The sequence below is a fragment of the Dermacentor silvarum genome, chromosome 1 (assembly GCF_013339745.2).
Source record: "Dermacentor silvarum isolate Dsil-2018 chromosome 1, BIME_Dsil_1.4, whole genome shotgun sequence".
Classification (NCBI taxonomy): domain Eukaryota; kingdom Metazoa; phylum Arthropoda; class Arachnida; order Ixodida; family Ixodidae; genus Dermacentor; species Dermacentor silvarum.
This window is the reverse complement of record NC_051154.1, coordinates 111,440,282-111,466,441: the sequence shown is the minus strand read 5'-3', so window position 1 is coordinate 111,466,441 and position 26,160 is coordinate 111,440,282. Positions and strand designations below refer to the sequence as shown.

General features: G+C 45.1%; 1 protein-coding gene across 2 annotated transcripts in view; it reads right to left on the bottom strand.

Annotated features, from left to right (window-relative positions):
* The window catches only part of LOC119435068 (stress-activated protein kinase JNK), a 63,685-nt gene that overhangs the window by 6,736 nt on the left and 30,789 nt on the right, over positions 1 to 26,160 (bottom strand). For both annotated transcript variants that reach the window (XM_037702037.2, XM_037702034.2), the window contains 5 exons: positions 16,160 to 16,298; positions 8,209 to 8,374; positions 7,564 to 7,635; positions 1,739 to 1,924; positions 1,422 to 1,546 (listed from right to left, as the gene is read on the bottom strand). In XM_037702037.2, coding sequence (XP_037557965.1) covers positions 1,422 to 1,546; positions 1,739 to 1,924; positions 7,564 to 7,635; positions 8,209 to 8,374; positions 16,160 to 16,298 — 688 coding nt within the window. The remainder of the gene's footprint in view (positions 1 to 1,421; positions 1,547 to 1,738; positions 1,925 to 7,563; positions 7,636 to 8,208; positions 8,375 to 16,159; positions 16,299 to 26,160) is intronic.

The following is a 26,160-nucleotide window of genomic DNA, read 5'->3' as shown; positions in this document are numbered from 1 at the left end:
CCAAAAGATACAAGAGAAGGCAACATGAACCTGAACATCAGATGACTAATTTAGTGCAAGACCTTCAAAAACCATAGTTTATTTACACTCAATCTTGCACACAACTGGTCTTTTCATGCTAATACAAAAGTTGGTAAAGCAATCAATGCTGTCCTTGTTCAGTGTAATAATGCGATCATTTGTACCCCCAGAGAGGAAAAAAAATTTTTTTAAAGAAGCACTACAAAAACACTTTGTGGGATGCATGCCAAGTGGAAGTAGGCAAGCAACGTGTATATAAATGTGCTTCCAATGCTTGTTTGCACTATGTGTGCATAATAAGCTTATGTTTTAAGTGTGTGGTCCCTGCACCTCCCAAAAAGCAGTACTCTAAACTGCTCATTATTAAGAATCGTTTTTTCTGCATTGCACTTTTATATTGGGCGTTTTTCTTTAAGCTTCTATAAAGTGAGGGTTGCTGGGTTCAATACCATTCTACCAATGTTTAGCCACAAGCAAAAATTAAGTTAACGAAAGGTCAAAATTTAATATTCTTTTTTTTTTTCCCATGATTCTCAGGCATTTCCTTATCATGGAGGAAAATATTAGACAGAAATGCGAGGTAGAAGTTCAGAAAATCGCACTTTTATAGTGTGCTGCTGACAAAAATCGGGTAGAAAAATTGGGTGTAGGAGGTGCTATCGCCAAAGCGGATCGCGCACCTTTTCATTATCAAAAAATCACAATTTTGGAACAGTCGTAAAGAGATCAGAGGATCGGAGCTTCAGATAGTCACAGCGCAGTATTTTACCATGCAAGAATAAAAACAAAAGAAGAGTAAAAAGAGGAATAACTGTTGTTGCAATTCGTTACTGCAGCCATGTGTACAAAAGAAGAGCTCTTATTGGCTGATGCATATTTGAAGTGCCGGCGCGCATTTCCACACTGACGAGCTGTGCATTTCTTTGTCCCAGCAGCATTTGGCGGTCATGACAGGCTGTGTCACTGGCTCACGTTTGTTTCGTTAATTAATCAAAAATGCAAAATCACGAAGGAATAGCCATAGTATCGAAAAACGCTTAGTTCCCAGGGATCCTGTGAATGTAGGATGTCCACCCTTAAGAAGTTTCTGAGGAGAACCCAGCTCAAGACTATCTAAATTTCTTAATATGTTAAAAATGCAACATTTGTTTCAAGAGTTTTAGTGCTCTTTGGTCAGAACTGGCCCTTGCACCATTAAAACCCATTAATCAATCAATAAATTTCAAGATGAAGAAAGCTATGCATTTGCAAGATTACACAGCTCCCAACCTTAAGATATAAACTGAAGGTGGGAACCCATGAGCAAATTGTTACTTTGTTACAATGTTACAACGTTACATCACATTGCTCAAGAAGTTGGGGAGACTTCAAGCACTTGAGAATTAATCAGGACCACTCACCGCGTTCACTTCAGCTTCATCATACCACACATTGATGTAAGGATGAGCAAGGGCTTCATCTACGGAGATACGCCTTTCTGGGTCAATCACAAGCATCTTGGAGAGCAGATCACGCGCTTGACTGGCTGCAATGCCCACAAAGAAATGTTAAGTGGGACAGGAAATTTCCCAGCAAAGACAAAATGCCCTTGCGGGGCCACAAAAGAGACAAGATCTCACACTTAGAGCTGTCCATGAAGCTGTGTAGGTATGACAGTCAAATACATTGAAAAGCTTGTGCTTAACGTTAAGTTCAATGCACACAACAAGGCGCTCACCTTTCAGCCGGCTGTGCTCATGACTATCGGAAGGAAACAGCACGTCTGGAAAGAGCTTGTCGAAGCTGTAGCCTGCATACCGAGGACGATTCTCCACATAGTTGCGCACTGTTGGCTGCAGACGGCGCATGAACTCTTGTGATGGTGTACCCAGCTGTTCAATGATCTTATTCCATTGATCAATGTCTGTACAAAACCAATGGTCAAGGAATACTTTTTATGTCCAAGAACAACTTTGCCCGTTTCCATTTCCTACAAATAAGACAGCTACACCCAACAGAGCGAGAGAAAAATCTCTCGCCATGTTTTCAGTCCTGCGGCAAAAGTGCCACATGCAACAAGTGAAGAAAGAAAAGGCTAATTTCTACTGCTGTGCCTTTCCAACTGTGCTCACGGCAATGTGCATTCCTCCAAATTGGTTCGGTTGGACACCAGTGCCAATTTTCCCTCACAAATCTGCATCACTGTAGTGCAGGGACATTATTAGTGTTGTTTATGTGCATGGACTGTTTGTGAGAACTCTCTAGATTGTGCATGAAGAAAGAAGAAACAGAAGAAGGCGAGCCAGGGGCAGCTTGCGCGCTTGACAGCGTCAAGAAAAGAAGCAAGAGAAAAGGAAGAAGAAGAGAGGCGGGGGGCCGAATGGGCAGAGGGGGCTCGTGACTGGGAAGACGCAGGACCAGTGCGCTGTTCCGGGAGCTCCTGCCACGGTACCTGAGGCGGCCCTGAGGACCGCGCCTGCCTATCGGTGCAGACACGGAGTGGTGCCTGGTGTGACGCCGTTTGGAGCAGGCCTGGCTGTTGCCTGCTCGTTGCCGCCTGTTGGAGCAGCTTCAGGCTGTGTCCGGGGCAAGGCCTAACCGAGGTCTTTGCTCGAGGCCTAACCGAGGCCTTTGCTCGAGGCCTAACCGAGGGCCTAACCGAGGCCTTTGCTTTGGGGCCGCCTCTTGCTCGAGGTGGCCCGTGAAGTTGTGGCGGTGGAAGCCACCCGCCTGACACCGTTTGAGTGCTCTGGCCACGATAATACAGCCGTGGGCAGTCGCCTGCCTCATCCGATGACCCGTGCTGTCATCCTGCCTTGGCTCGCCTCCCACGAGGGTCATCGTGCGTTGGTTCATCTCCAACAGAAATCGTTGCAACTGCTCAGACAACCTACCACTGATTGACGACATCAGGACTGAACCCGTAAGACCTACTTGCTCTTCTCTTGAACGCTGCGCGTAGGACCTCGTGTAGACGTGTTTGTTGTAAGAACTTTTGCTCTGTATTCTGTGTTTAGTGCTTGTCTTGTCTCAGTCCTATCATGTTAGATAAATGTTCGTTTACATCCGTTCGTGCGTCTCTGACGTTCATTACCGCCTGACTGCACACAGACATACATGCCGAACTATTCCATCACAATCACCTTTATGGCAGTTGCTACACTCTAAACCTAATCATGTGACAAGTGTGCCACGTGAGGACCACTGAACCTCTACACTAAAGTTAAAGAACACTTGATGCCATAGAACAATGCACATGTTAATGGGACCAGACAGCAAATGCCAATCAATTTTGTAAATCAACCAGGGCCGGTAATTTGCAACAATGCCTTTTCCGGTGGCCGTGTTCGACGCTCTGCCCAGGGCGGAGTGTCGAATGCAGCCACTCACGAATGTGAAAAGCGCCGCAAGGCATTAGCATCTGGAAAAGGCATCGCTACAATATACCGGCCCAGCATCAAATTAATGAGCTTACTCTACCAATTTACCGGCTCAGTTGTATTTTTGCTAATATAATTGTGATATTAATGCCTTAAAATAAGAAAATCGTGTTATAGAAATGCACCTGCATATGATTGTTCACATCTAGATTTTATATATATATATATATATATTCGCACGTATGACTAATTCAGGAAAATGGTACATTGCAACTTAGTCAGTCAATGTATAATTTTGCAATGAGCCCTAAGGTTGCGCTTTCGTTTCAAAGTGACTGAGGCCGTCTTCTCAACTGATGCCATTAAGGATACTTTTATTTCTGCACGGTGTACCGTCCAGTAGAGTGCCTCACTAGGGTGACGGGTGTTATGCCCATTGGCTAAGTCAATCAGTGAAAGGAAAAATTTTTTTTGCCTTTCATGAACCTTCTTCCACCTTGCGAAATTCCACAGAACTGATTTGTCATAAGTCAATCAGTTTTGGCTAAAAGTGGTGTCCTCGAAAGTGATTGACACACATTATGCTCGATATTAACCATTGCCTTTTTGTTTTGAGCTTGCTGCAAACCACTGTATGACAAAGCACTGCGCCTGTACTGTTTGTATGTCCACTCCTGTATGAGCCTTCCAAGGCTTACAGTGTTGATAAATAAATAAATAAATAAATAAATTATGGCCTCTAGTTTAACGAAACTTATGCAATGTTTTGTGCTTGTCATCAGATCATAACTCGGCTGTCTTACCGCAATGGCTGTAGTTGTTTGGAAGGTAGAAGAATATTGCCACTATCTGTTCCAAGCTGGCGCTCTGAACGAAGTTCTTCTTCTTTCTTGGGTTTTACGTGCCAAAACCAGTTCTGATTATGAGGCACGCCGTAGTGGAGGGCTCCGGATTAATTTTGACCACCTGGGGTTCTTTAACGTGCACTACAACGCAAGCACACGGGCGTTTTTGCATTTCGCCTCCATCGAAATGCGGCCGCCGCGGCCGGGATTCGATCCCGCGACCTCGTGCTCAGCAGCGCAACGCCTTAGCTGACTGAGCCATCCCGGCGGGTGCTCTGAACGAAGTTGACTGGGTGCACTCTCTCTCAAGAATTCTGGCCATCTTGGACTAGTTCCAAGCTGGCGCCCTGAACGAAGTTGACTGGGTGCACTCTCCCTCAAGAATTTTGGCCATCTTGGACTATTGCTTGCCGCTTTGCCAGTGCAGTGCTAATTTGTCACAAACTACTGGAAGTGTCAAGTAGGCTCAGCCCATGCCACAAACGTTTTCTGACAGCAGGAACGCCAGCAAACACACTTGTCCATTAGGCCTGCCAGAAATTCTAAGGATTGCTCAGAGCGTGGACTTCTTTCTAAGGCAACGTCGGCGTCCCCATGAACATCAATGTGGTACTCAATGTGCAGCATTGTTTGTACAAAATGCCTCATATCCAAAGCATGACAGTGTTTTATTGGACATAAGGGCTGACTACTAAATCTTGACTAGAATGCCAGTAATGCATCTCATGAAAGTTGTTATACCTTGGCACAGAATGCAAATTTGCACTGTCAGTGGGCATATTGTTACACCACTGGGCATGTGCACAGTGGGAGTTGAAATTAGCAGGTTTACATTTCTAGCCAGCTGCCTTGTATACCGCGACTGTTCAGAACTCATCCTGCTGGTTTACTTTTTGCGAGAGTATGAAGCCATTAGACACCTCCATGAGGACAGTCATCTTCTCAATAGAGAGCAGCAGACAGCCTAAACGACTATTGCTGTAGCGCAGTTCATGTTGGTGCCGACAGTGTAATTTTACCACCACAGGCAAGTGTCCTGCATGCAGAAGTTAAGTGACGACAAAGCAGACACAGTAGGCAATCTTTCACTTATGCAGATGCAAGGTGCCTGCACAGCCCACAGTCTCGTCATACATACTTCTTGATAGACATTCTGCACCTCTCATGAATAATGACCCTATAGCAGCCGTTACGGAATGTTTTGTGTGTGCGGTGGACAACACAGCCCCATCACTTTATGTTAACATCAATTAGGGCAACTTGGAGCAAAAATCAGTGGACTTCAGTGATGCCTCCGACTCATTTACTGCAACAGCAGGTTTTCACAGGAAAACACCACCATGTTCTCAAGAACAACTTCTTCACAAGCTCTCGTTCTGCTACAATATTGGCTTCTGTGGCCTCCGTAACACATGCACAGATGCCATCACTCCGAGTGTGCATGGCACCCAAAGCCCCGCACAAATTACTAGGTGCGGGTGTTTCATGGTAGCTCAGTGGTAAGCGCATTCGTCTCACAAATGTACATCGCCGCAGGAGCGGGAGTTCCCGGTGGGCAATGTTTTTTCTTCACCATGCAGTACTGGTGAAGTGGAAAATGATTGGTTAGCCTGACAATGACAACATGACGTAATGCAAAGGACAGACAGGCACACACACACACAACAACCTAAGTTACAGGTAATGCTACAAGAATTGTCGCTCCAGTTCAAGAAGTGCTTCACACTGCCTTCTAGGGTGTGCCAGACACTCATCACAAAACACAATAATTACAAACCGCATTTTCCAGACTATAAGTTGCACCTTTGTACAAGTTGCACTCCTCCCTTGTCACAAGTTTTAAAGGACAAATTGGTATATGAGTCATATTAGTGTATAAGACCCAGCTAATTAAACTTGGTTGGCATGATGAAATGCAATTACGGTGACGCTCGCCTCCTGAAATCATGGGTTTGCCAGCACTCAAACAATTCTATCTCAGCTATTGATGAACCAATTTGAAAAATTCTTGCGGCAGAGCACTCCCAAGAGGGCACGTAACAACTTCTAGCGCATAACCAAAATTTTCTATGTGGCCTGGTGAGGGGCCCTTAACACGGAACACGACGCTGTTCCGCTTCGGCGATCACTCTTGGTCGCATGAATTGAGAGGTGCATTCGCAAGCAGTCGCATTTGACAATCCACATCCGCAGAAGTTTCCATTTATTGTCTGTATTCCTTCATGGCGCCAGTAAAGGTTTGTTATATTGAGGTCCTGTATAAACACTTCATTATATTGAGGTTCAAAATACATGGTGCTCTATGAAGACAAGAAGTTATAAGTTACATACTTCATTATAGTAAGAATTTCGTTACATTGAAGTTCATTAGATCAAGGTTTAACTGTACTTCACTCAAAGCCATTGAACGCACAGTCAAAAGTTCAGCTACTTCCGCCAGCAGCGTCGGGGGTCACAGTCGGCTTCTGAATAGCTTTCAGAGACCTAGGCACGTCACTTTCATTGCCTCTGCGGTATGCCATGCTCGAAAAGAAATGTTCTTAATGGTCATGGCCAGTGTGCATGGTTTTAGGCATATACATGTTGCACCATTGTATAAGATACACCGAGGAACATTTTGGAGGAAAAAATGACCTATAATCAGGAAAATACAGTACTATAACAACGCCCATCCTACATGACAAAAGTGTTACCACATTTGGCAAAAGAACACGATATGGTTTATGTTATCTGTAATTTCTGGACACCCTCCACAGCTTTCGCACTGACACCTTATCGATTAGGTTTAACTAAAAGTTAATTAAGCATATTAAAATAATTACTTGAGCACAATAAGAGAGAGAGGAAAAAGGATAAATGAAAGGCAGGGAGGTTAACCAGGACTGAGCTCGTTGGCTACCCTGAGCACAATAAAAAAAGTAACTCGTGAATAGAATGAACAACGTCCATCAAAACAGTGACTGCTGTTTGCGTAAAGGCCTTCTTTTTTTTTTTTTAAATTCTTGGCGACATTTAGTTAGAACACAGTATAAGACAAGGGCTGATTTTTCTACTAATTCTTGAGAAAACTATTTTCCATTTTATACATGTTTTACAGTGGAATCTCGTTGATACAATCTTCACGGGAATGGGAAAATAAAACTTATCATCTGAAATCGTATTATCCGAACATAATTGTATATAAGCAAAAGAAATGGTATATAAGAAAAAGACATACTATCAAGAAAAATGTATCGTGCAGAATCGTATCAATGAGATTCCAGTGTAATTAAGCATGTGACCAAAGTAATACAGTTTTCAATACAAATGACCCAAGATTAAACAGGCAAGAAGGATACGATCTGTGCCAGGAAAGAGCACTGCACCTCGGATCATTTCTCCCATTATACAGCCAACTGACCAGATGTCCACTGCAATAGGAAAAAGAAGAGACAAAAGTTGTGAAACTAAACTTAAATGTGTCAAAATTAGGCCTATGCAAATATTCAAAATTTTCAAGTAATGGATCGAATATTATGTTTTCCATATTCGTTTTGGCTCAAATTTTAATATTCTAAGTATTTTTCTGTATATAAGCCGCACACCTAATTACAACACCCCGAAAAGAAAAAAAAATCCGTGCATATAACCCACGAAAATGACACATACAATGCTCAAATCTTTGTAAAAGCAGTCTCCATTCACGGATGCACGAATCGTTCACATTGTATATTGGGCCAGTGGCTCTGTTCCCCACCTCTTCGGCGATGCTGACGACAGAGAATTTAGTCCTAAAGATGATTTCACGGCAGCGCAGCCCGCACTGCTGTGAAACCACACCTTGAGGGAAAATTTGCACTGCCGTGAAGACACACCTCAAGTCTAAATTCGCATATAACCCGCACCCCGATTTCACCCTGACGGTGGAAAAACTAGCCTTTTTACACAAACTCTTATGGCTGCTCACAGTCTGTAACTAGAGAAAGCCATCAAACAAGACTCACCATTTTCTTTGTAGCCCATGCCAAGAATAACTTCAGGAGCCCGATAGTAGCGAGTGACCACATAAGGTGTCATCATAAATGTTGTCCCTGCAGTTCGTGCCAAGCCAAAGTCCAGAATCTTCAGCGTGCAATCCGACTTAACAACAATGTTGCTAGGTTTCAAGTCCTGGACATAAAAAAGAATGCCTCAATGTGGACAGTCGCCAAAACAAGGCATTGCATTATCTGGAAATTTATACATGTGCTGTACATAGCCAGCCAATAATTTCACACTAATAATCAAAAAGCAGAGTGAATAAAATCCAAACAAGAGAGAGGCCCACAAGAAGATGGAGGCTTGAAGTAATTAACTCTTAGCGGTTTCGTGTCAGGCCCCTCCTGCCACGGGAAAATGTTGATTCCGGTTCAATGTTGATAGTGCACAACACGCGTGTGCTTGCATTTGCCAGTTTTTTGGATTGGTAGCACCAGCATTCGGATTTTTCGCATGAATTCTGGCACAAAGCGCTCACAGGATCGCAACATTTTCTGCACGTGTGTTTCATAGGCAAAACTCAGGCGAGTTCAAATCATAAGGTTATTTTAGTGCCAAGGACTAATATATTTCGCCTCCAGATGGTCAGCAAACGTTCTCGGATTGCAGTGCTTGCAGTGATAGGAATAAGAAAGGTGGCAGGAAGGATACTGTATTCTACTGCAAAACCTGCAGTGCAAATCCTGGCCTCCACCCAGAAGAGTGCTTCAAGTGCTACCCCACAGTACTCAAGTACCGTTGAGAGCGTCAGGAATATAAAGTTGAGAGCGTCAGGAATAAAGAAATTTATCTGAAATAAATCACTTGACATGCGTTTGTCAATTTTTTTTTTTTTTTTTTGCATTGCATCCGAAATGTACAAAATAGCTGTCGAATGGAACGACCACAAATTGAGTAAATGCTCATGACCGTAACGTCAACAGAGGTAGCACAAGGACTGTCGCTGGCTTTAGCAACATTTCTTGTCCTACCTCTGCTAATCACTTTACAGTGGATACAAATTTGTTATACATACATATGTTTGTTCAATAACTACCAACAATAGCTAAAAACACCTTGGGAACAAACTCTCATGCCATCATTTCCATGATCAGTATTTTTCAATGGCAAATTTTAAAAGAGTGTGAGGGGTCCATTTGCAATGACCCATCAGTGTGGAGATTTCTCCGCTACATATATATTGAAAACAATGACCACAGTTAATGCCAAATCTGCCTTGAAACTTCAAATGCTTTCAATACAACCAGACATCACGCCCTGCACCCAGCATGCATTTTCACCTTTTGCATTGACAGGGTTCGTACATGTTTCCAAGGCAAAAATTCAAGGATATTCCAGGACTTTTCAGGACCTGTCACAGGTTTTTCAAGCACCCAAAGCGGCATCCAAAGTAGGATTTCTTTACTCTAACATTCCCAAAAATGATTAGTTTTATTGCTCTTACAATAAATAAATGTGCATCACAATTAAAATAAAAATGTCTAGCCTTGATAAGATCACAAAACAAAATGAACGCTTACAACAGCGGCTGAGATTTCTCTAGTATAGGCTGGGTGAAGTGCACCAATTAAAATTATTCAAAACATTCAGCATAGGGTTATTGCACTTAAATAAAAAGAAATAAATGTATATCCCAATGATGTTAATAATGTCTAGCCTTGATCACTTTGCAAGTTCACAACAATACCAAAAAAAAAAAAAGTTCACAAAACCCAATGAATGCTCTCAACAGCTACTCTGACTTCTCCAGTATTATCTGGGCGAGTTTACCGAACATTTCCAAACCATTCGGTGTAGTCTTGCTCCACATCCATTAAATTATAACAAATAGATGTATACATATTGCAATTTTGTAAAACATGCATTGTCTTTATCATTTCTCAAGTCCGCAATATTAAAAGTTAACACAGCGAACACTCACAACAGCTGCTCAGGCTTCTGCAGTATTAGCGGGGTTGGTTCATCTAACATTTCCAAAACATTCAGCATATCGTATTTTCCGGTGCATAAGACGAGTTTGTTTTTTTTCGGAAAAACTGTCGTCAAAATCGGATCCGATGGCCACGCGAAGCGCGCTGGTTGACTTAATTGCTACGGGGTCTGTGCACGCTATCGAGGTGCCGGGTTCTTCTTGTGATCGAGTTCCCGAGCGCCGTGCGAGAAGGATGGAGCAGCAACGCAAGCGGCGGTAGGCCGACCGCGAGTCGATCGACCCCGAAGTCGTCACATCTGCAGATCGCTGTCAAGATACGGCGCGCGCCGCTGCCCATTTGCTACGAGAGTACAGGCAGCCCCACCTCCCTCCCGGGCAGCCTTCCCGCTTTCCTCCCTTGTGCGCGATTCCGCTCACCGTCGTACGCTTTCACTCGCACATACAGCACATGGCGCGCGGGGACGATGTTATCGCCATTGGACTTTATACGGAACATCGCGGCAGCCACAACGGCAGAAATGCCCCTGGAGTGGAAATATATGGCACCCATACGCTTGCGCGTGACCCGCGTTCACGCAGCGAAACGTCACTAACTTTTTTAAATCGCTTACCGAAACAGGTGCGTCTTATATGCCGGTGCCCACTTATAGAACGGAAAATACGGTAATGTTATTGCACTTATATTATCATAAATACTATTACAACAAACCTCCACCCAAAGGCACTGAGCATCAGTGGTAAAGTTGCTCGACTGTAGCTCTCTTTAGCTTCACTAACTTCACCTCGCGCAAGAGTGAAAGCGGGACAAGGCAGAACGACGGGCAAGGAGTGAAACGAACGATAGGGTGAGGAAAGCAGCGTAAACACAGCCAGCCGTGCCAGCACCGCGAAGCGCGGCAACGTATGCTCTCACTCCATTTGTGGTTTGACGCGGTGAAGCCTTTTATTTTTTCCGTGCGGTTACCGAACCATATGTGTGCTCGCGACGGCGTATTGTTTCTGAAATGGGGAGTTTGTCAGATCAACGCCCATCTACCACAGAAAGGAGGTCGCAATGTCGATATCGGAGTGCATTGCTCACGAAATTCAAGGATTTTCAAGGAAGGAAAAAATATTCCAGGACTTTCAAGGGCCTTGAAAACGCACTTTTCAATTTCAAGGGTTTTCAAGGATTTCAAGAACCTGTACGCACCCTGATTGATCATAGACTGAGTGCCATACTGTGAACTGTGTTTTTTTTTTTTATATACCGTGACACAACTTAACTTAAATGCTCAAAACTGGTTTTGCTGTGTCTCGTCTGCCCTCTCTATTACACCACTGTCACTGCGTCACCATCAGGCCACCTAATTTTCAACAGCTTCATCCTCGCCATAGAGTGAAGAAAAAGCTTTGCTCACCACTACTATGGATCGAACGCTTGCCCCTGCGGTAATGTGCAGTAGGGAGCTGGGCACACTAGCTATTTAACTACCACACATTCCCAGTTCAGCTATTGTGCAGTACCTTTACAGCTATAAATAAACTTGCGTGAATATGTCTGCTGCCTCAGCATGAACTTCGGATGATACAAACATTTTACATAACCCAATGAAATTTGTATCAGAGATTTTACTGTCGTTTGTAAGCTGGCATCTTCCTTTCCATGCAGAAACTATGCTTTCTCTTTGACGCTAGACTTTTGTGCGCACTATGAAGAGACTTCATTCAAGGAAAGAGTCATGCGGTGTGTGCAGCATCTTCACATCCATGTCCATTTCAGATTATGGTATCTAGCTGAACTAACAAACTGAAGCCAAGCCAATCCAAAAGTTCTGGCAGCATTTATTGTAATAAGTATCACCAACACCTCGCTCATGATTGGCTTGTATTAAAATGTCATCAGTTGGCCATAGTCACAAACAGAATTTTTTAAACCTGCATCTTTCAAAAAACATGTGCTCATATCTGACAAAACAAGGTGTAAAAAATGTGAAATTAAACTTTGTGGAAGCAAATTTGTGAGGTATGTATAAAATCTTTGTAGACCCTTTACAGGCCAAGGGCAGCAAAATCTCACCCGAGCTCAATTTGTTAAAAATGAATATTTTATCTAAATTATTGCGGCAAAGCCGTAAGACTAGCTACCACACAGATTTCTAACCATGTTCAGACTTTCCCGTAGCAGTCAACAGGAACCCCCCCCAAGCAGTGTATAGCTACACAATAAGACAGATATGACGTCAATCCCAGAATCACATGTGACTCACTGGGAGCTGTTCCAGAATACTTTTTAATCTTAAAGTATGTGAAAATGTCTTTGGATGTGAAGTGACACACAACATGTGCGTGAAGCAATGATCAGACACATCAGTTCAGGTTAAGCCAAGTCACGGTTCTGCAACACTTCCAGCAAGCTGTAATGGTGGTGCAGTTTATAGTTTTGGTATAGAAAACATGGCTTTTTAAAAGTTGATTCTGATTCGTCTGTTTGCATTCTGCAGACTAAATTTAGCACTGAGCCCTAAACTATCAATACAGATATGTTTTACGCAATGCAAAATTTCGCTACAGTTGGCCTTTCAACTCTCTCATGGGTCACTGAGAAGGAATAAGCAATTCTTTGTTGCAACAAAAATTTCATCAAAATAGAATTTGGCATAGTGAGGTTCAACAAAACTGATTAGCATGTGAAACCATTCATACATTAGATTAGCTCAGAATTTCCCTTTCAAGATATAAATGTTCAGTACTCGAGCATTTCATGTGTGCCACCCCTCATAAACCTTTTTAAAACGTTCCTGTCCGTGCCTATTCCCATCGATAGCCCACTACCGATGGTTGCAAATTCATATTTCGCCGCTTTCCAAGCGCTCCCGGACAGCTAGTGCCATTTATTGGGTTATTTAGGAACTATTTAATCAGTTTAGGTTCTCAGTTTTCTTTTTTCGCCGCATGCGGATTTTTAAAGCATCTCTGGAGAAGGGGGCGTGTTGGGTGCGATGTGTGCTTGTAGCTTCCAAGATGGTGCCAGGCGCAGCTCCTGCACGGAAATGTTGCATCTGCGTGCATTTTTGGACTATGGAAGCAACACCGACGTGGAAGACATCTTTGGTTCGTCAACTTTTACAACAGAGTTTCGCATTCTTTGCGGAACCGCTTCAAAGCTGCCGAGCACTGAGATAAAGATATCCTGCGTGTTCTAAAGTTCGCAGTTCTTATCTGCAGGGTTTTACAGTAAAACCTCGTTAATTCGGATTTCACGGGACCGAAGGAAATGCCCGAATTAACCAAATGTCGAATTATCCGAGGCTATCCTGAAAACAATAGGCAAATGCTTACTACGTCAACACGCTTTTATTTAATGAATGAGCAAAAGCTGTTTCTATATTACACAAAATCAGTGCAGAAGCTGCAATTCTCGTCATCTCGTGACTGACTAACTCTCGCAGCGGCGATCAAGGCCTCGCGACTTCCTTTGCAGCCCGGTCGCGGCGTGCACCTTCATCTGAGACACGCTTTTCACTATGGCGTGCGCATCCCAAACATTTTTTTGCCAGTGAGCTGATCGCCAACTGATCATCCATCTATCGCAATGTAGCCGGTGCTGATTATCCTCGACAGCTTTGCATCAAGTCAAAACGAAACAACTGTTTGCCGCAACTGCTGCAGTTCAGGAAACAGCGGCAGCCATTGACACGATTATGAACGGCGACTTTGCGGTGCTGAAGGCACGCGGCCAACGCACGACCGAGTCAGAACAAAACTACCGTTCACTGCAACTGCGGACGAAACCGCGGTCGCAATCGCATGGATGGCGATTACGCAGTTTTTTAAGCTCGCGGCCAACGCATGTACCGAGTCAAAACGAAACTACTGTTTGCCACAACCGCTGCGGAAGAAACCACGGCCACTATCGACGCGATCATGGATGACGACTACGCAATTATGAAAGCATGCTGCCATCGCGGCGATAAACGCAAGAATAAAGGCCTTAAAGTCACAAATAGGCACGAAGCGTTCCCGTGTTGCTGTCGTTCACGTACGATTTCTGCTGATGACTATGGCGATGCGGACTCCACCGCTTCGTTTCGGTTGGACCCTTGCACCATTTTTGCTGTTTTACGTCGTACATTTGAGGCGCTCCTCGCTCGTCAAGCTCAGTTGTTCGAATTAACCGATGTGCGGCCACAATACGTCCGAATTAACGAGAGTTCAATTGCACTGAATAATGCATAAGCCTGCCGGGACCAGAGGACGAGTCCGAATTACCCGATTTTTTTAATTAACGAGGGTCGAATTAACGAGGTCTCTCTGTAACAACCTTCGTTGAGGATCATTTGCCGGTGTCCACGCGAGTCAAGTTTCATGTGAAAAGGCACACAAGTCCTTTGCCTTTAAAATGTATATTTTGCAAATTTTTAAGATCTTTCTGTGCAAAGGAACAACGTTGTTTTTGATTTGTTTCTTTTTTTTTCCTATAAAATATTTGGATACAGTATAGACCACTTATAACGTAACCGCTTATAGTGCAGGACCAGATATAGTGCGGTCTTTTCAGACTCCCGTTAATTTTCCCATAGCACTCCATGTATACACGTATCGCTTATAGTGCCGTTGCGGGAAACAAAATACCGGTTACAGTGCGGCTGCCTGGGAGTACGGAAGTCAGCGGAGACGGCGAATGATCGCCTCAAACGGGCGCCTCAAGGAGTGCTCGAGGAAGAAAGAGAGACGAAGTGGAGGAGAAGGGCACGTGGTGCGAACGAACAAACAGCCAGTGAGGCTGAAACCAGAATCTTGAGTGCGAGCCGTGAAATATCACGGCGCGCATAGCGAGCGAGTGCCACGAAACTGCCAACGCCATCCGACGCTCGCTTCACGATAACGGCAGTAAATGAAACTTCAGGGAGCGGGCGGCGCCGGCACAGCACGGCAAAGGGCGCACACGGAGACCGTGGAATGTGAGGGAGGAGGGCGGCAGGGAAGCGGATTTCGCCTCGGCAACTCCGCCGCTTCGGTGGCTCCCCTCGCCCTCCCTCGAAGCTCTCTCGCTTTCGACTGTCACCGTGCGCGCCCGCCGCCGTGCAGGCGCCGCCGCTCCAGCCGGCCCGGCGCCAGCTCCCCGAAGTTTCGTTTTCTGCCGTTATCGGGAAGCGGGCGTTTGCCGGCGTGGGCAGTTTCGTTGGCCAACCTGGGGCAGCGCCGCTGCTTCCCTCTGCCCTCTGCACCGTAGCCGCAGCATGCAAGGTCAACACGTGACTAGAAAGTAGAGGAAGCATAAAGGAGAAAGAAGTGTTCACTGCCATTTTCTACGCGTGGCTACGGTAGCGTGGCGGAGACGTCGGCACAGTCGGCACGTACACGCATGTTCCGGCACAACGCAGAATCGGCGACCTTGCCATTTGAGAGAGGGTAAAATTTTCGCCGCGTTTTTTCTTTCTTTTTTTTTGTTGTTTTGTTCGCGCGCGACATTGAGGGGTTTCTCCTAAGCTTTTACTCTATGGCGGTGCCGGAGCAATGCCGGTCGGAGGCGCTGCCGCGTTAATTATTTCGAATTAACGAGATTCGACTGTAAATTGAATGCAGACGTTCTAGCCGCATTCGTCGACTGTCGCATACGCGTGGCGGCTCGGTGCACATATTTTGCATATGTGCCGGCCTTGAAAATTGTTGCTTTGGTTATAGTGCGGTACTGCTTATAGTGCGGATATTCGCGACTCCGGCGACTTACGTTGTAAGCGGTCTACACTGTAGTTTTTTTTTTTTCAAATTATTTTTAATAAACATGTTGTTTGAGAATAGTACCGTCAGAAAGAAAATTTTCTCCTCTTTAATTCAATACTATACACTTTAGCATCAAGCATGCTCTATGATAGGGAAAAAAGTATTTACTAGATTACCCAAAAACTGCTGCTTTTCCCATGGGCAGGAAAGTGTTAAGCACTTACAGACTGGAGGAAAAAAAAAAAAAAGAAAGACGCATAGCAGTGCAGTGCTCTCACTCTGTGAATAATGCCAGCCAGGTGGAGATGCTTGATGCCACAGAGCATTTGGTAGAGAAGATAAGACATGCGTTCATGATCAAGGTCCATCTGGATCACCTGGCACAGGTTGGCGTCCATCAGCTCCATGACCAAGTAGCTGCAGGATATCCCGAAAGGCCACATTCAATATCAAATATAGTCAAACCTCACTATAACAGTCATACAATATGAAAATACCGTCATTATATCAGACATTTGTTATGAGTGTACACACTAATATCAGTGAAAAAACTAACTTTTATCATGTCCATACGAAAGAAATGCAAGCGTGATGCCTCCGACAACACGATTCACATGCTCCACGACATAATCCATGGTCTCCGACGTAAAGCTGGCCATATAACTAGAATTACAGTGCATCACACACACCAAAACACAAGACGGGCAGAAAAGCAAGTATAACAGATAATGCAGTCACGAAATAGTCTCCAACAACATAGAATATAAATAAATAAATAAATAAATAAATAAATAAATAAATAAATAAATAAAGATCATTCCACTCCCACGTACTGCTGGAATTGGTGTAAGTGAAGTTTTGATGAGCTGGCAAGAGAAATGGCGCATCAAGATTTTCGCAGAAAACGCGTCCTGTAACGGTCTTCACCCATGGTGTTGAACCTTGCAGAGCAAAGGTGAGTTTAATTTAGGGGCAATAACCTCGAGCGATCAATTTCAGTGACACTTTCACCTGCACACGTCCTGTGCGGAGTCACGTGAAACCTTATGAAAGTGATTGCATCCCTGAAAGCGACACCTTCTACTCGGCGAGACAGCAGACGATGACCACCCTCATCAGCACGACAAGCCAAATTGCGAAGACGTAGGTAATGAAAGCTTTGCTTTAAAAATAAAATTAATGAATGGTTCACCAGTTCACTTGCTTCTAGCTGCACAACTGTCTATAGAACTACAGAAAGTTGAGCTAGTTGGTAGGAATTCATCGTAAAATAAGGTAAGGCATGCAGACACGGACACAAGAAAAGAGAACCATACAACACAAGACAACACGTCGGGTTCTCTTCACGCCTTACCTTCTTTCACGATGACAACTGTCTATGCATTTAGATAGGCTGTTAAACCGGCACCCACAGCGGAGAGCATTTATTTTTCTTCTGACGGATCGCTCTCGGTGGCATGCACTATCATCAACCGTAGTGAGTGAACTGGTAAACTACAGCATGGCCGGCCATTCACAGGTTTGCATAGGACCAAAGTTGGGAGTGTGGTTATTATGACGGGAGAATGCAAGTCCGTTCATTGTGAGAGTAAATACGGCATACTGGAATTGTTTTACAGTCCATATAACGATCTATTAGTTATGACGACCACATTTCAGTGCACTGATGATTTTTCCGACCCTCCCTATGGAAACTGCTTCCAGATATAACGAATGTTTTTTAAATCACTGCACTGCTACAATGAATGCTTCGAACCCGGTCACGATAATAAGGTGGCACACGCGAAGTGCCAAAGGCTGGAAGCGCGACCAAACTGGGCGCATGGCAGCGCGCGCCCTGCTTTAGTCCAACCGCGACGATGATACGGCCTCCGAGATGAGTGATCAACCGCCTCGCGTCTTCAAGGCACGCCTCCAGGGCGGAGGCGTACAGCATAAACAGCATGGTGTGGGGTGTGAGCTTTCACCACTTTTCGACCATTTTTTGCAGAACTATGAGTTCGTTATAAACGGGTTCGACTGTATTACTCAAAACGCTGAAAAAATTAACAAACTTTGCTTTCGAAGGGTCCTGTGAAAAGACATTCATCCCAGCTAGAGTTACCAGCACCATAAACAAACAAATACAGTAGAACCCCGCTGTTACGTTTTTCACGGGACCATAAAAAAATAACGTAAGAGCCGGGAAACGCAAGAGCCAGGAAACAAGAAAAATTGAGAAATGGGAGTAGTGTTGAACTGCACACAATATTATTTTAATTCTTACGTGCGACAAAAAGTAGTTTTGCCCGACAGCCGAAGTATCGATTGCGATGAGCAAAGTAAGAATAGTAGTTTTATCATCTGTATAAACTTGTAAACATTCGGTTATTAACTAATTAACAAACATGGTGTCAGCGCCCACAGGCAAACATGAACACATCACACTCGATGAGCGCGGACACGCGCAGTTAAGCGTCGCTGCAGAAGCGAGCGAAGTGACCTTCGTGCTGTTGTCTATCGCTTCAACCCAAACTGAGCGCCGAGAACACGCAGCACGCACAAAGCCACGAGCCGCCGACGCACCTACACTGCGTAGAATCTGCCCCCACGCAGATCGCTTTCAAGATACGGCCCGCGGGACCGCCGCGCAGTATGATGCCAGAGCACAACGCTGCCCGCTACCCCCCTCGCTGGTGCCTCGAGCGCAACGGAAGGAGGCGCGCTTCCTCCCTGCTTTTCTTTAGCGCGCGAGACGCGGTCGTCGGCTCCCCTTGCACGCTTTCACTCGCACATTCAGCATACGGCCGCGCGGCTTCCCTCGCACGCTTTCACTCGCACATAAAGCATACGGCGCGCGGCGACGTATGCTGTATGTGCGAGTGAAAGCGTGCGAGGGGAGCCGACGACTGCGTCTCGCGCGCGAAAGAAAGCATACGGCGCACGGTGACGGCGTTATCGCCCTTGGACTTTATACGGAACATTTATGAGCCAAAACCAATTTTAGGGCCGCAACGCGTCCTAGACATCATCTTTAGATAGCAAAAGCGGATATCAAAGGCCATACTTTTGCTGGCGGAAACCGAAAATACGTAATAAATATCGCCCCCAGCACTTTGGGCGGCCAATGCCATCGTCAAGCAACCAAGCCAAGCGACATGAAAAGTCAAAATGGCCGCTCGGGCCGGCGCGGTGTGGCAGTTCGCAACGTATGATGCGGGAACGGTCCCACAGTTGCGACGTAACAGCGGGGTTACCAATGCATTGATGGGAGCTGTGCCAGGACCGGCCGAAAACGACGTAACAGCCGGGAAAACGCAGCACCCGGGAACGTAACAGCGGGGTTCTACTGTATATTCGGTATGTTGCAAATTGGCAACATACCAAATAAGTACAGCCTATGCCCTGGCAATATGTTTTTTGGCTCAAATGCCAGATGTCACGCATTCGCAACAAGCAATGTTTTCCAGTGCTGACATGCGTCGCCATGTAGGAGAAATAGCAGGATGCTGGCAAACATTGTTTGCTGTCACAATCAATGAGGTGCTCGCATGTACAGTAGAACCCCGCTATTACGTTCCCGGGTGCTGCGTTTTCCCAACTGTTATGTCGTTTTCGGCCGGTCCCGGCACAGTTCCCATGGAACCCAATGCATTGATAAACCTGCTGTTACGTCGCAACTGTGGAACCGTTCCCGCATCATACGTTGCGAACTGCCACACCGCACCGGCCCGAGCGGCCATTTTGACTTTTGATGTTGCTTGGCTTGGTTGCTTCAAAGTGCCGGGGGCGACACTTATTACGTATTTTCGGTTTCCGCCACCAAAAGTATGGCCTTTGAGATCCGCATTTGCTATCTAAAGATGATGTCTATGACGCATTACGGCCCTAAAATTGGTTTTGGCTCATAGATGTTCCGTATAAAGTCCAAGGGCGATAACACCATCGCCGCGCGCCCTCTGCTTTCTTTCACGCGCGAGACGCGGTCGTCGGCTCCCCTCGCATGCTTTCACTCGCACATGCAGCATACATGCAGCATACGGCGCCACGCCGTATGCTGCATGTGCGAGTGAAAGCGTGCGAGGGGAGCCGACGACCGCGTCTCGCGCGCAACAGAAAGAAAAGCAGGGAGGAAGTGCGCCTCCTTCCGTTGCACTTGAGGCACCGGCGAGGGAGCGAGGGGGGAGAGATAGCGGGCCGCGTTGTGCTCTGGCATCATACTGCGCGGCGTTTGCCTGTGGACGCTGCCACTATGTTTGTTAATTAGTTAATAAATAAGCGAATGTTTACAAGTTTATACGGACGATAAAACTACTATTCTTTGTATAGCTCATCGCAATCGATACTTCGGCTGTCGGGCGAAACTACTTTTTGTCACACGTAAGAATTAAAGTAATATTGTGTGCAGTTCAACACTACTCCCATTTCTAAATTTTTCCTGTTTCCTGGCTCTTGCGTTTCCCGGCTCTTACGTTTTTTTTTAACGGTCCCATGAAAAACGTAACAGCGGGGTTCTACTGTACTACATTAACTATTTCCTACAGGTTACGTGAAAATAAAGAAAGTGAGCTCATGATTCTGCAATATTTTTCGAATGGTCTACATCACCGAGACTACAACGGGTATGGAGTGAGCTTGAGGGTGCAGTTAATTTTTGCATTACTGCTTTGGTTACAGTATGTTGCGAATTTGCTCCATTCAGCATTTGCAGCGCTCAATGAGTGTAGCAACACGTTGTCCAATGACCTGGAAAGTGCATTGTTTTTCAGCAGGATATGGACGTTGGATCCATTTACAGTAGGAAGGGGCTTCGCGCACACCTTCCACTGGAGGATAAATGCAACGACAGAAGCGACGACAGCTGCCCAAGAGGAAGAGAAGTCTTGCGAAGTCTGTGCATGAAGCCCGCATTAGCAGTGACAACACTGGACACTGGCCAGCGGTCAGCAGCACACACCAGGGTGCAAAAGACAGACAGTGTTTTATGTTTGGAAAGTGCATTGTGCACCTGTGTCAGAACAAAAATTTAAACTGTTTTCAGCTTCAGTACTTTCACCAGCCATAGGTCGCCAGAAAAAGTGTTTGCCATTCGTTACTATGGGGTATTCTTTAGCACCAAAAAAACCAATTTTACGCAAGTTAAGCCAGGAACCGAGTTATATTTGTTTATTTTTCTCCCAACATAAATTAGTGGAGAAAAATATATGAAAAAAATCAAGCTCCTAATGATGCAGACGCTGCCATATGCGCACAATTTCCTGTGCAGGTCGTGCTACAGAGTTGCTTCGCCATTTCTAGTGTGTATATTTCCACCTGGAGAATGGCAGCAGGCAGCTCAAAAGTGGCAAAAAAGAAGCGAAATATGCAAGCTACTGCCATGGAAGAACATAAATGCAAAAAGGCCACACTTCTGTTTCGAGGGGTTAGGGGGCCACAATGAAATGCAAATAAAATAACCTTCTTCTGACACTGAATTTACTTTTTTTTTCATTTTGCATTTTTTGAGAAATGTATGAAATTACAAAATGTGCATTTGTACAATACGTTGGACAGACTTGCTAAGGCGCGGATATAGTCCAACGTAGCATAAGCGCATGCGTGTGCCCGCACACACGTCACACTGGCGAGAGCAACAGCGTCTATAGTTCGACGCACTGGCGCAGCCAATGTAACCGGATGTGGCCAATGCGCTCCGACGTGCCCGACGTCGAGATGGCTCTTGCTCTATCTGCGTGTTGGTCGGGCTGACTGAACCGACCCACAATCGCATGCACACGAAGAAAGGCGCCCACGCCGCTTCGCCGGTAACTATAAAATAATGTGTTTGCATGAGAAAGGTGGATATTTTCCCAAATATTAAGTCCCACGCTGTTTCTGAACTGGAACAACTGCAAAAAATCTGCATACATTAGTATTTGAACCTTATTGGCGACTGTGCCCTTATCGAAAAAGAAATCGGTACACGACACTATGCCTACAAATTCAGAAAAAAAAAAAAAAAAACATTGTCAGTACTTTGTAGGGAAGCCATTTGCTTCGATTACTGCTCGACAGTGACGAGGCATGGATTCTAGGAAACTGTAAATGATCGCTAGAGGTATCATCATTCTTGCTGCAAGGCATGGATTCCAATGATCACTAGAGGTATCATCGTCATCCTTGCTGCAAGGCATAGATTCCAAGAAACTGTCAATGATCGCTAGAGGTATCATCGTCATCCTTGCTGCGGGTGACAAAACTTCTTGTAGGCGTTACTTGCAATTTTCTGCTTCAGACGGAACCATTATTACCAAAGGTGTTTGATAGGGTTCAGATCAGTAGACTGGCTTGGCCGCTACAGCAGGGTCACTTACCTCTTTTTGAACAAACCCTTCATAACTGTCGATGTGTGCTTTGGGTCACAGTATAGCTGGAATATAAATTGACAGCCAAAATTTCTTTGTACCCGTGAGAGCAGAGTCTTCTCTAGGGCGTTCTTGGACACTTTCTCAGTAATTGCACCATCAGTTGTGTGAAGTGAGTCAAGTCCATGAGCTGAGAAGCAGCCCCACATCATCACACTTCCTCTCTGTGCTTCACAGCTGCAGCCTTGCAGCAAGGTTTGAATTTTGGCTCGTTTAACCATGTCACACCATTATATATACCGTCACTCCCAAAGAGAAGAAACTAGTGTTCATCTGACCAGACAACTTTTTCCCATTGCTTACAAATCCAGCTGACATGTGGTTTTGCTCACTTTACTCTGGAAAATCAGTTCTTCGTGACAAGTATTTTCTTTGCTGGTCAGCGTGCATTCAGTTCAAAAGATCAGCTGAAATCTTATGGTCCTTGTAGACACAAGGGGCCCAGTCTGAGGGCGGTATGAAGACACGCCTTGAAATACCAATTCTTACAGTGAAGCTGTATATGGCTAGGGCAAATCGGTTGTCCGCGAACAACCCACGAACTGGCTCGTTGGCACCCCTTGGCGCAACAGCGCGAACGCGCTCGGGCCACTGCTCACGCATTCGTCGTCTCCTTCCACAGCTGGCTCCGTTGCCGCTCATGATTCAAGCGTAGAATTTCACTTGTCTTCTGTCGTCGGAATGGGGAGGCCACGTTTACAGGGGTATAAGCCATTCATTGTCCTATGTGACAGACTGATTTAATAACAGAGATAATTCGCAAATGTGTGTGCGTACCTATCGTCACAATGAACGCCAACCCATGAACTGGCTTGTTGGTGCCCCTCGGCGCAACCGCGCTCATGCCACTGCTCACGTGTTTGTCGTCACCTTTTTTCCACAGCTGGCTCCATTGCCGCTCATCATTCCAATGTAGAATTTCACTTTTCACTAGTCGTAATGGGGAGGCCACGTTTACAGGGGTATGAGCCATTAAGGACAATAAGAACCAATACGGCCAATAAATATGTTCGTACCTTTGCTCAAAATTCTGTGTCACCTCTGTGTCGTGCGCTAAACAGCTTCGCTGATCATCCACCTTCACAGTGGAATGGCTCATGATTTTTTTTTCTTCAAAAAAAAAAAAAAAAGTTTTCATCTTTTGTAAAGTAATCTTACAATATTTTGCTGATAGTTTCCTTAAGAGGGCGCACTTTAAGGGCCTGCTTTGGTAAGACCTGTAGGAAACCTCTGCATTCCAGAAATGCTGGGATTCAAAGCGGAAGCATTTACTGGTCAGTAGCCGAGAGAAGCAAGAAATGCTTAAGATGCTTGGTGGAAGAAAGGATGGGAAGAGATTAATAGAACCAGAGTCGTTACAGGCATAGGTAATTGTACAATATAGAGATAGAAGTTAAGGTGAAAAAAAAAAAAACACCAAAGTGAATGTTGCGCGGAATCGGTAGACCCGATTCCGCGCAACATTCACCCAGTACACAATCAGGGTAAAAAATGTGCGAGAGCTCAGGCAATCCTCAAACAGATCACTCGACAGGGACTACACGCTCTATTCGTAGACGCCGCTAGATGCGACAGTGAAGACGCGTTCGCCCTATCGGTAGTGGATGCGAAAGGCAATCTGGTGAATGCGGCCTCTGTGCGCACCAATTCTACTCACGTGGCGGAGGAGGCGGCTATCGCCCTGGCCATACACAGCGCACATTCTCCCCTCTTCGTCTTCTTGGACTCCCGTACAGCCGTTAGGTCCTTTTCGGTGGTGCGCGTATCGAAACGGGCGAATAGAATTGCGATCAACAAGCTCACTAATTTCAGTCAAATTGGCATGGAAGCATATTTCCACATTTCATGGTTCCCGGCCCACCTGGGAGACTCAATCCAACCGCACGGCTGCAACCCCAATGAAAGGGCTCACCGGCTGGCGCGCGATTTCACGACCCGCGCAGCCGTCAACGGCCCTCCTCATAACGAGGCTAGCATCCAGAAAGACCCATTGTGCACCTTTCACGAGATCGTCTCACACTACCGCTTGGAAAGAAGGTGGTTCTCTCCTCCTCACCCAAAACTAAATAAACTACAAGCTAGCACGCTCAGAATGTTACAAACCCGCACGTACCCCACTCCGCGGTCCCTTAGCAGGATAGACCCGCACTTCCCGCAGTCATGACCAAATGCGGAGCCGACTCGTGCTCTTTCGATCACATGCTCTGGCTGTGCCCAGCCATAGAAAACTCTATGCTTGCCACAAAGGAACAGTGGGAGGAGTTCCTAACGAGCGACCACCACCACATGCAACTCCAGGCAGTCCAGAGGGCCCACGACATCGCAACGGGATTTCGCCTCCCGGTGCCATCGTGGGCGGAGCCACCGACTTGACCTCAGGGAGCCTTCGGCTCCCCCTGGCTAGTTTCTCAGGACCAATAAAAGTTCTTGTCACTGTCACTGTCACCAAAGAGAGATCATCAAAATGCTTGACTGCGATAAATGTAGTAAAACCTGACAAGATCAAGCAGGCTAGGTGACTATTGCCGCCCAGTTTCAAGAAAATACCAATAAAAATCATAATCATCATCATTGGCAAAAGATTCCAACAAATGTGCACATGAGCCTGCCAATCCTCAAGTCTGGCATCTTTGATGCTATTTGCCATGTTAACAGCAGAAAGTACGCAACTTTAGATGTCTCACGGCTAATCAGAATTGAATCTGGTCCATTCTGTATTTAATCTTGCTTTGTCAAGGCCCACTCATCTTATGAAGGCATCTGCCAGCCTCTGATAGAGCAAATCAAGCAATAAACGGGCAAAACTCGACAACGTGAAAGCTCAACGATAGCCTTGCGGAGCCTTGAGCATATTAGTCTTCTGGCACTTAGCTTTCATGTGTATGTTGCAATTTATAATTTTTATTCTTTTTTTTCTTAAACGAAAATTTCGTCACTTTTGAACAATTTGAACAATTTATTCCCGTAGTTTACAAAATACAATTATACAGGGTAAGTACAACCGGAGGTCCCAAAGTGAAAACTGTCGGGGGGACCTCCTAACATTTCGTCATTTTTGTGCTACGCAAACATCAATGAACTTTTACTCAATCAAGATTTTCTCTTGAAACTTTGCAGGCTGTTTTAATACATATGAAGGCGTGCAATGAATTAGGATTATAAAGTTGTACTCATTATTTTATGTTATGGCCTGTTATCTCAGAATATAGGTTCGCAAAACAGCAGTTTTATGTTGCATTTTAGTTTTTAATGGATACTACTTCCCTAATCATGCGTCACAATTCTTTATTCTAGTTCATTGCACAAACCACAGGTAGACATGCATAAGTTCCAAAGTATTATGGGATACAGCAATTGGTTTCAACGATACGAGTGCTTGCGTGAGGGGCAAATTTGGCACTTTTTAATGATATACATTGAATTAAAATATTGCAATATTTTTTAATGCTTTAAATGCATAAACAGCATTAAAGCGATCTTCCTAACAAAGTAATAGCAGTAACATAACTTTATCCCCTTAACTAAAAATTTGTCTACAAAACATCCTCAAACCTAATCCTTGGAATTTGCAAAGCTTTTAGTTTTGGGTACGTTCTGGGTACTTAGCACTTGGTGGTGAACAAGAGGTGAGCTGTGGCAAGACAGGTCCAAGAAATAAGAGTAATAAGCTTAAATCGTGATTGTGCATTTGCTCACTTCAATAATTCACAATTCTGAAAACAAGTTGGTGCGATGGTGCTACAGACACTCTTGTACTGTATTTGTATGAGCACGTAATGCTAGGGGGGATTTTTTATGATGCCCCATTCCCTTTCATTGCACTGAGTTGGATTCCCATTGAAAACCCATGCCTCCTGTGACCAAAAGATGGTGGTGGTGGGGGTGGTGGGTTGTAG